At 36.9% G+C, this 11,282-nt stretch overlaps 1 protein-coding gene across 1 annotated transcript; it reads left to right on the plus strand.

Annotated features, from left to right (window-relative positions):
* The first annotated feature begins 304 nt into the window (after positions 1 to 304).
* cabp7b (calcium binding protein 7b) lies at positions 305 to 7,384 on the plus strand. The gene is made up of 6 exons (XM_062988424.1): positions 305 to 413; positions 4,484 to 4,627; positions 5,255 to 5,367; positions 5,742 to 5,889; positions 6,688 to 6,836; positions 7,319 to 7,384. Exons 1-5 carry the CDS (start codon positions 305 to 307, stop codon positions 6,813 to 6,815), a joined length of 642 nt encoding a protein of 213 aa, XP_062844494.1. The 3' UTR covers positions 6,816 to 6,836; positions 7,319 to 7,384.
* Positions 7,385 to 11,282: the final 3,898 nt, after the last annotated feature.

The following is an 11,282-nucleotide window of genomic DNA, read 5'->3' on the forward strand; positions in this document are numbered from 1 at the left end:
AATATGATTTCTGATCTTTAAAGAACGCGTAAAATCTCAGAAAAAAAAACAGTATCTTGCAGACATCCGAGCACGCACATCTGATCCCAGTGGCATCATTTGCGCATCCAGTCTCCTTCGGTATTATCTCAGATTACAGCAAGAAATCCATGGATTGAGACTTTTTGGCGCATTCTTTAATATCCTTAAGCAACAAGTAAATGGTAATTTAGTGGAATTACCATTGGTGGTCATGTAGGGGGGTCGTTAGTGATCCAAGCACGGCGCGCTGAGTGGTGCAGTCCGAGCTTTTGTCCTCGCAGCGATGCCCGTGCGCGCAGTGCCCTCCAGGTTCATGTACAGGGGACTCTGCTCGGTGCCAGACATCCTCTCTTACAGGACTCCCGTCAGCCTCCCCGAGGATGAAGTTGAGGGTAAGAAATTTGTCTTTTTGCACTTTTTTAAAAAGTTTACTTTTACTTGTAGGACACATGGCTTTCATGGTAAACTTGAGGTTTCAGTGATAGTAAACTTTGATCCTGCATGATCTCTTCTTTTTGAGTGACTGAATAATTAGAAAACATAATCTTTTGTCCCAAACTTTAAAATCAATCAATTCTTAAACAGTCTCTCCAAAATGCTCCATAAATTCTTAATGATGTTTAAAGACTAGGGGGCCATAAATGATGTCTGGCTGTAGCGTGGACCCTGAATAATTTATCAGTAATACATCACTATCATCCTGAAATACAAAAATGTTTCTGCTAATGTTTGTTGGCACTTATAAGCACATGCAAAGCACCCACTGGATCTAATAGGCAAGCTACCCTAGTACTTTACTGCAGATGGCCGCAAACTTGTGGATTAAGGGCATCCTTTGGTTTCTTAGACGTTCATTTTTTTCATTGTTTTGGAGGTCCAGCTTTTGTTCTCCTTACACTAAGTTGTGTATATGACTCTTTGATCCAAAACCTCCCTGAATAGCAGCATTACCATAAAAGGCTTTGTAAAACTTATGCCTTAAAGTTTGAGACAGGTCACAAATCACAGAGAGGCTCATTAAATTCTATTATTTAGGCTGAATTTTTGGCAATTAAGCAACTATTTTGTAAAACGGATAATCTAAACCCTGTCAGTAAGCTTATACTGACCACGGTTCCTCTTTGTTGATGCTGTTTCTCAATGTTAACTATACACTGGCTTAATTTTAATTTTCTAATCTTACAAATCAAATAACAATTATCAGAGCTGTTCTGTATGATCAATCTAAGTCACTTTAAAATCAAACTTGTATATCAATGTGTCCATAGTTTTTAAAAAAATTGTGCTAGATAATTTGTCATAAAGTTACACGATTTACCTAAGCTGACCTTTTTTCACTAGAGTTTTTGTTGCTCATTTATCTGCAGATATGTCAACATCTTCTGAAGGTCAAGAGTGAATAAACACTCGGTTCAGAACAGATGCACAGTTGGGTGCTGGAACTGAAAGCTTCATGCTGTATAAACCCTGTTTCTGAATAAAGAAACAAACTCCCTGCAGTGCTGTTCATCTGGCTGTTACATTATAGAATCTAAATTTAAAATTTAAAAGTACAGAAAAAGCAAAAAGAGCTAAAAAAAACCAAGACTGGGGATATTTTCTTGCTTCACTAAAATCTAATGGCTCAAATATAGGGGACATGTTTGTCATAATAGTTAATGATTTTAAGACTGAGTAGTTAAACACACTTAACTTTACTGATGTAAATTTAAGCATTACAGTGGGAAAGTTTGGGGAACTCTCTACAGATATCAAAAAAGCAGAATGTCACAGGGAGTCACTGTCATCTGGTGCGAAGATCATTAATATAAACAATATTCCATTTAAAAGGTACAAGAAAACCTAAATTGTCACTTTACGTTGAGAAACAATTTTTTCAGGTGGTCATATGCAATTCAAAAACCACCAAAACACATGTCTTCTGACCAAAAAGCCCTTTTTAAAAGTAAATTTTTGACCAAAGTAAATTAAAAGAATGAAAGATACGGCATTAAAACCCAACAGCAATACACCTTAAGTCTATTTCAGGAAACTAACAAATTAAACTCTACCAATCTTGCCAAGTGCCTAAAGATTGTCGGTGGTCGTCAGAACTGGGTGATCGATGTCAAAAGAGAGAGTATGCATGTCTGTCTATCTTTATGTATTTCTGAATGTATGCATTAGGAAACTGGAATAAAAGACTTAAATTTCATCTCCTCTGAGAGGTCCGGAGTCCCTCCTGCTTTCAACATGACTATACAGATTATTTTGCAATTTCATTTTGAGTGTGCAGGTGTGCTGCAAAAGAAAATGAGGAATAACAAAATTAGCAGACAATAACAAGCTGTGCTTGAGATATTTGCTAGTATTGGAATATTTGTATGGTTGTGTTCTGCAGATACAAGACACTGAAAGAAAGCATTAGATCAGTCAGGTACCACTATACCCATTGTAAAATGTGGTCATGGTAGCATCATTTAAAAATGCTTTTGAGCAACAAAGATCTTGGATAGGAACCCACTTTACTGGGCCTCAGAAAGTTAGAGAATCTAAAATTATAAGATTTATGTTGTGCTACCAGAAAACTTTCCTGAGTACTATTTTAATTTCAAATAACTCAAACAGATTTGTTTAGGTGTAGATTTCAAAGTGCAAGGTGGATTTTACTGTACATTTAAATTTAGCAAATACGTTATTGAGGTAGATGGACAGCTGAATTGCACATTAATATTCATAAATGGTCTGGTCTCACACTCACACACACACACACACACACACTTAGGGCAATTAGCCTGACTGCTTGTCTTTGTCATGAAGCCGGAGCACCCAGAGAAAACCTGTGCTGACACAGGGAGAACATGCAAACTCCACACAGAGAGGACCGTTACTGCCTGATCGCTGGGTTGTTGTTATTGTTGTTGTAAAACTATCTGTGTTGGAAAGGTTTAATTGTTAATGTGAAATACACAGCAAATTATTATTATTTGTAGATTACTGGGTATAAAAATGTAAAGCAACTATTAAGCTTTAATATGTAACAATTATAATTATTGTTTATTAGCCCATTACTGCTGAGATCTGGAGATCCAGGGTTTGAACCTCTGTGGTGCTATCAGCCAGTCGAGCATCTGCATGGGCACGATTGGCTAATGTCCAGGAAGGAAAACGGTGCCAACAGCCTAGTTATTTGAAGGTGTACTTGTGCACCTCAGTGCCAGTTCCAAGCCCAGACAGAAATAAAAGGGTTGTGTCAGGAAAGGCATTCGGTGTAAAAACTGTCTGGTATGAGGACCAGATCCGCTGTCACGACCCCTATGTACGGTAGCAGCTGAAAGAAAAAGAGATTATAATTCAACTTATAATTCGATTATAACCTAAGAAAACATTTTCTGTTAATGCATGTTGGTGGATCAGCATCTCAGAGTAAATGTGTAAGGGTGTGATGTCCTGTAAAGGACCAGTGCACTGTCCATTATTTCCCGGTAAGCTCAGGGCCCAGCATGACTCAGATCTGGATGAAGCAGTTACTGAAGATGAATGAATGACTTATGCTTTGAAAAACATTTTTATTTGGGGAATTTAGATAACGGCCAGCTAGTTTGATTCAACAATTTTATCTTTTTTAATTTAAAAAGAGTTAAAGCTTCTATAGGATCAATAAAGTTCTATCTGTTAATCAAAACTTTTATCAAAAAAAAACTCTGTGGAGAAAATTAAGCAAAATTGCTGGTGGAAAGATGTGTGTGACTGCAATATCAATGATGAGAGCAAATAACAGTAGCTTTTGCTTTGAAATTGTGGTGTGGTGCTTTAATGGGAACTCGTGTTTCTTGTACATGGTGGATTCACTGCTTGTTAGAGCTTGAAATGATTATCTTTTGTAATTAGCCATAGATGACATGTATTGTGAAAAAAAACAGAATTTTTTTTTAACTTAACAATTTATTTTAGTTTTCTACCCTTCGTCTAATAAGTCAGACCCACTGAGACCCTGACCAGGATAAAGTAGCGGTAAAACAGACAATGAGTTAATGAATGAATGTAAGTGTAATTAAATATAGCACAGGCAATTTGACCTACTGCTACAAAAATCTAGTGTGTTGAGCGTCTCATCATTACACTGTTTACGTGGATGATTAATATGTGAAGAGAAGGGTCTGTTCACGTCTGAGAATCAAAGCAGATGTTTGATCTGAAGAAAACACCTGCTGACAGTTTTATCTAATATTTATTACTATCCATAGAAATATGTAGAAATGATAAAGTGTGTCGACATTTCATATGCACCAGTTTTATCCTTTATTCCTATCAGTATGAGACTAGGCTGCTCATTACTGGCCTTTTCAAGATTAAAAAGCTGCCACTGGAATTCCTGAGAAATCAATTAAATGAATGTTTTAACAGGATTTAAGGTGCAAGTGCTTCTAAACCCAGACAATGCAGAACAGAGTAACGGATTAAATGTGTCTTGTGTCTGCAGAGATCCGAGAGGCCTTTGAAGTGTTTGACCGTGATGGGAATGGCTTTATCTCAAAGCAGGAGCTGGGTGTGGCCATGAGATCTCTGGGTTATATGCCCAACGAGGTGGAACTGGAGGTCATCATTAAGAGACTGGATATGGACGGTACATAAACGTTAAGTAAAAATCATGGGTTGGTTCATGGTTATTGTCAAAATTTTACATACCACTCTCATCGCAGTCAGGGGTTTTCAGAACAATTTTGGCAACTCTTCTTTTACTGTGACTATATACATACACGAAGGATCTTCATAAAGTTTAAATTAAATGTCATCTGATTTCCACCTTTTTGGACTGCTTAAAGAAGCTTTAAGGGGAAGAAGATTTTCATGTGATGATGATGTGAAAGCAGCGGTGCATCAGTGTCTACGCACTCAACCAAAAACATTTTTTGCTGATGGCATTAAAAAGTTGGTACAACGCTGAAAAATGTAACCAATGTATATATATACTGTATATCGGTTATACGTATAACTGAAGCAATTTTACCTCGATCAGAATTTGAGGCTTTTTACTGTATTTTTTCTTTTTTCTCCCTATCTAGTTGTGAAGAGTGATGAAATGTAGTAAAAAGGTGACCCAGTGGTAGATGAAGTTACAATTACCCCATTGTAACTTCCTCCACGGCTGCACACTCCCACCCTGAACAAGGACATGCAGGACATTATACATGTATCTTTTTTACATTTAGTAAAGAAGTATGTTAATGATTGCCTGTTGTTCTATCTTTAGGTGACGGCCAGGTCGGCTTTGAGGAGTTTGTAACGCTGCTCGGCCCTAAGCTGTCATCAGTTGGCATGCCTGACAAGTTTCACGGAGCAGACTTTGATTCTATATTTTGGAAGGTACTCAATGTTCTGATCCTGAATCTGAAAGCCTGTTGTGTTAGCATTGTCTTTTCTATTTGGCACAGTTTCCACCTGAGTGTTATTGGATATGATGACTTGTAGAATGTGCAGACCGTTCATGCATTATTCACACGCTGCCGATGTTACTGCCACTCTAATAAAACTGATTTAAATGGAATGCCAACAGCTCTTTCACTGTTATTACTTTTAGGAGACAATATACTGCTCCCTAAATTTCACATCAACGATAACATATCTTTCTAGTAACGTTTCTGTTTAAACATTTATTAGAAACCATGGGTAGGGGCAGGGGCAGGGGCTGTTATCTGCATGATGTAGGTTATGTTTCTACCTGCTATGTATTTTTTCAGTGCGATATGCAGACGCTGACGGTGGAAGAGCTGAAGAGACTGCTGTACGAAACGTTCTGCGATCACCTGACGATGAAAGACATAGAGAACATCATCATGACAGAGGAAAGCCATCTGAACACCGCCGAGTGTCAAGTTGATATTGACAGTAAGACTCCACAAACTGATTATTCAATTTTTACTGTAATAACCTGTTGCCCTTGGCTGATTTTGTTAGATTCGCATCTCTGTGTTCACGTTCACCTCAGTGTCATTTTGAAGTGCCACGAAGTTATCATGTCAATCAAAATGAGCTGTCAAATTCACCAAGGCAATTTTAAAGCTGTTTTTCAGAGAGGTATCTCTGCAGAAAAAGGCGGGAGAGGGTGTGCCATGGTCACGCTAGCTTATTGTCAGCAGAATTTCACAATTTTATATATTTATTTTAGAATGTTTTACCTTGTATTGCCTTGTAAGCTAGCTTGTTTGCAATGGACTCAGATAGTTTGACAAGCATGATACATGGATACAAGATTTTAAGGCTCAAAAATAAGATTTTGGATTTTGAATTGATGTTTACCAAAGAGCGTTTGTCAAATGCTGTCAAATGGCCACTTCTTTTAACCACAAAGAAACTGCATTGAATTTGAGAGCAACAGACAACCCCAACAAATGCACAAATGCTCATTATCTGAACCGGCACAAATTCCAACAGACACTACAATATCTTATGGAAAGTATTTCCAGGGCCGTGGAAGCTGTAATAGCTGCAGTTGTTTAAATTACAGTCATGCCTAGGAAAGTATAACTAATGAAACAGATTTTAGGCAAATTAGTCCATACTGTGGAATGAGAATGTCAGGGTGTGTATGGAATGCACAGATATATCATAAAGTCACTGACATAGTGTCCAGACTTTATTTATTTGAACTGATTCTGCCTCCTTTTTCATGTTTTGCCCTTAAAGCAGGCTCGATGCAACAAGTCAAGCACACGTGTGTGCGAAAGAGCTTGATTTGTGCCTTTGCCATCGCATTCATCATCAGCGTCATGCTAATCGCAGCCAATCAGATGCTTCGAAGAGGGATGAAGTGAATAAGTGAATCTCATCTCCAGGTATTTTCTATGATGTTAACGGACAGAGGTGTGTGTAGAAGAACATTAAGAGCTACATGTATAAAGGTTTTACAGCTGATGTACTGACACAAAGTTGTAAAGCAATACATCGGAGGATTCTGTTTAATTTCAGTATTTCTTAATTTTGCAAAAGACATTGCTGTGCTAAATCAGTATGATGTCATTTATAAGACTAGCTAATTGGGGCCAGAGGCAGCTGAATTAAATAGCAGATTCTCTTTTTGGGGCTATCCTTATTACAATAGTATAATTAGGGCTAGTGTTCGAATTTTCAGCCCGAGCAACATAATTATCCTCAAAATGAGATCTAATGAGACCCATGTTGTTTATTGTGCTAGGAAATATGTGATGTTATCAAGCAGCCTGCACTATAAAAACTTTTTATCTGCTCATTTACATGTAAATTTGAATTAGCGTGGTTGAAAAGTTTGAATGAATGTATTTTTCTGTCTGCACATCAGCTTTAGGCCAGAGGCTTTTAAAAGAACACCAAGATAAGGATGCTCGGTCAGAGAGAGAAACATTGCAGCTTAGACCGCAATAATGATGTGCTTTCTGTTTATTAAGCAAACCGCCAAGCATTGACCTGTTTAGCACAACAGTGCAGTGAACAGTAATGTCACTCTAGTAAACAATTGTCAAAAGGTGTGAAATTGTAAAAACCTAATTGCTTTTACACTGGATATTTGCATCACACAAACATATGCACTTTAATTCACAGGCTCACAACCTACTAAATGAGAGAAGTCTGGAAAATACTTTTACAGTTTTTAGTAGGCTGATTTCAGTCACCTGTAGATTTAAACAGCCGGGATTAATATGGACTGCGTTCCAAAACTGTACAGCTCTTGTGTGCTTAGTAAGTGTTCAGCTGTCAAAACCTTGGAAGTAAGCTAGATTGACCAAGCAAAAAATGACCAAACAAAAAGTCTTAAGTGTGACATGTGAAGAACACATTACATACAGCACAAAGAGAAAAAACTGATAAAGCTATAAAACTAATACAGCAAAAAAGAAACAAACTGAGCTATAAGAACTGGTAACTAAATTTATGCAAATATGAGCACTGGAATTATGTGGTGTGTTGTGAAACCCCTCCGAGAGATCTTGGAGCTACAGTAGCAGGGGCTGTTTTGCATGTCATGTTTAAAACTTCAGCATTTAACAGGGTGTTTTTTTAGAAACTAAAAACTCTTTTTACCACAACTTATAGCCACCATTTGCCAACACTTTCCCCAGACATTTTACATTGGAGAAAAAACTGGACAAAACAGGCCAAATCTATATGGATAAGAAATATGAAAAAACTTATGGATTCAATTGAAAAAATGCCCATTTGAGGGTTTTATCAATAGCAACTGTAAGGTTTTGTTTTGGCGGTAGAGCTGTTGCAGTTTCCCTCTCTGGTTTGTATAGGTAACAGTTTAGGCTGATGTTTGTTCACTTAATGGACCATTTTTATTGATTTATTCTGCACAGTTTGTTAGCGTAGATCTATGTTTGCTATGTAACCGTTAAAATGGATTCTTACTTCACAGTGTATGTCCTGTTTTTATAGTTTAGCACAATATGTTTCATTCTGTTTGAAAATCAGCTCGTATAATCCATGCTCACAGATTTGTCTGAATAAGAAAGTAACACTAAGAATTTTAAGGGATGTTATAGCTGTTTATTAACCAGTCTGATAGAAGCCTACAGACACATCACGCAATAAATATGCATGGTGGCATAGCTGGTACTGTTGGTGTTGCAAAGCCCCAGCAGTGATAACTGTCTGTGTGGAGTCTGATGGATTGATGCCCTTTAAAAGCTGTATACCACATTGCTTTAAGTGCTCCCAGGACAGGACCTTGATTAGAAAAAAGTGGTTACTGAAAATGATTGATGCTTCATAAAGCATATAGTAATTATTTATTTACTTATTTTTAAATCAACACCGTTAATTCTAATACATACCGTAGGACAAGGTGTAGTTACTTATTCATTCAGGCCAACATTGCCCCCTGGTGGGACACCCCACCCCTGGTGTTTAGGAATAATTTGGACACTAATCGGGGGTAATGTGCAGGGCAAAGCTAGATTAGAGATAGAGATAATGCTTTGTGGCAGGTTTGAATTTTGTTCTTTAGATTTTTTATATATCAGGGCCACCAACTGCATCAAGAACCGCTTTTATTCCTCTATAAATGTCTGCCATAGTTACTGGTGTGATGATGTGTGAAAAGAAATCTTGGTGTTCATCAAACCTCACTTTAAACATTGTAGAAAATCGTATAGGGGCATTTATATCCCTAAATATGGGAACATCATCAGTTTTGCACCATACTGTGCACCTGATCCTATCTAACTGTTATATATTTGTTGGCTGTTTTATGTTCGTGCAACGCAATCACTGGACCCAATTATGTCCATATGATTCAGAACCAGTAGGACCCCCCTACTCTCCTTACAGGTTGGCAGCACAGCAAAATTGGCTGAAGAGTTTCCTCTTACACCAAGTAACACAAAATTATGTTTGTGCTGATGGTTACACTGGTAACAATAACCTTGAAAAGTTGAGACAGCATACACATAGCTTATAAAAAATAGAATACTTAATGTTTTACATGGTGGGAATTTATTATAGTTCCCTCCATGTCTTTTTTGTGTACTTCACTTCCTTTGTACCCTCCCCAAAACATACCTGGATGTGAATTGGCTACCTTAAGTATCAATAAGTTAAGTAAAACTGTGATACATTGTCTGCAACGTCTTGTGGTCTGTCGAGATTCTGTTTTATTTTTTATATTTGTTTTTTTAAGTGAACACAGCCACAAATAATACGTTTGTGCAGATAATATAAATATCACAATATTTGAACTGGGGCATTCCAAAAGCTTTAGCTTGCACTTCAAATAGTTAACTATGGATTTTAAGGCTCATTGCTCTGCTGAAAAAAAAACTCTATGCAATAAACACAACCCCAAAATGTTTAACAGCAGAAATACACCCCCATGCTAAACATATATTTGGTGGTAGTTTAATGCACTGTGCTGCTGGGATGTGACTGGCTGTTTCAGTAATAATGTGCTCCTAATAAAGTGATCAATGAATGTACATTTGTATACTAATAAAGTGTATGTAGTATTTACGCATTCCAAAGTTAACCACTACATTAAAAAGTATTTAAAATCTCTTTTCTACAGAGATTCCAGGTATTTCTTGCTGTTGTGAATTTTGTCACACCATGGACAGGTTTTACTTAAATCAATACCATCATAGTCCAAACTCAGTTTTAAAACACTGCAAGGCATCAAATGACGCATGAAGTTAGTAAGCGAAGTCTTATTATTAAACATAGAAGCAGCCAGTGACTGTTTACCTATGGAGGGCTTATTAGGGCTTTACCTCGAGCGATGTGTAATTTCGTAGTAGATCCATTAGATTAGTGTTCAGCACAACTTTTAATCAAACACATTTTCACATATGTGAATTCTGTTAATTGTATAGGATAACATGACAGATTCACTGTTTACATTCAGCAGGCGCTTTTATCCAAAGTGTAATACAGTGCAAGCAATTGAAGGTTAAGGTCATTGCTCAATAAACAATGACACTGAACAATGGCATCATAGCTGTGGTGAGGATTGATCTAGCAACCTTTTGATCAATAGTCCAGTATCTTTATCGCTAAGCTGTGGCCCAAGTCATTAGTTTAATCCATGTGAATCCTGCAGAACTGGCCAAAGTAATTTAATCTGCAGAAAGTCTATCTGTTTCCTATAAATGAAGTACACATTTATTTTGGCTTTCAAAAGTATGAAAAAGCAATATTTTGTCTAAAAGTTTGTCGTGCTTATCTCAGTATGTGCGTATTATACAGAATAACGTAACGCCGACTCGTTTCTGATGCATTATACACATGGACCATGGTCTTTTTTTATTATTATTTTTTTAATTATCATTATAGGGCAAAATGAATTTTAATAAAACTGTGCTTGAACGCTCTCTTTGAATCATATAACCAAGGATCAGCTCAGAGCTAACTAAAGTTTGATGTCATGTCAATAAATGGTGAATTACGTCTAATGTTATTAAGAGTGTTGCAGTAATTAAATGTAATCCGTGCTGAATCTTTTCAGCTGCATGCATCTGTAATCTGTACATGTACTGTGTGATGTTTGTCGAACATACACGTTTAAATCCAGATTATGCAAACTCTTCTTGTATATCAGATGACTGTGAACTACGTGTACAATGAAAGGATGTCAGGATATTGAAAACATATCATGAATCAATATTTAAGGTTCAACAGTAATAATGCTAGAATAGTTTTTGTCTCCCACTCATCAATGTGAGCAATATGGTTTAAACATGCGTATATTTTTACTTATTAGGGCAGGGTGGGTGCTGAATATTTTATATAATATAAACAAGGTACGTTCA

The sequence above is a fragment of the Trichomycterus rosablanca genome, chromosome 26 (genome assembly GCF_030014385.1).
Source record: "Trichomycterus rosablanca isolate fTriRos1 chromosome 26, fTriRos1.hap1, whole genome shotgun sequence".
Taxonomy (NCBI): Eukaryota; Metazoa; Chordata; class Actinopteri; order Siluriformes; family Trichomycteridae; genus Trichomycterus; species Trichomycterus rosablanca.

Excerpts from the sequence above, each read along its gene's own strand:
- cabp7b (XM_062988424.1), top strand. The coding sequence starts at position 305 with ATGCCCGTGCGCGCAGTGCCCTCCAGGTTCATGTACAGGGGACTCTGC. Across the intron at positions 5,368-5,741 it reads TTGATTCTATATTTTGGAAG|TGCGATATGCAGACGCTGAC; the intron begins GTACTCAATGTT and ends GTATTTTTTCAG. Across the intron at positions 5,890-6,687 it reads GTGTCAAGTTGATATTGACA|CAGGCTCGATGCAACAAGTC; the intron begins GTAAGACTCCAC and ends TTGCCCTTAAAG.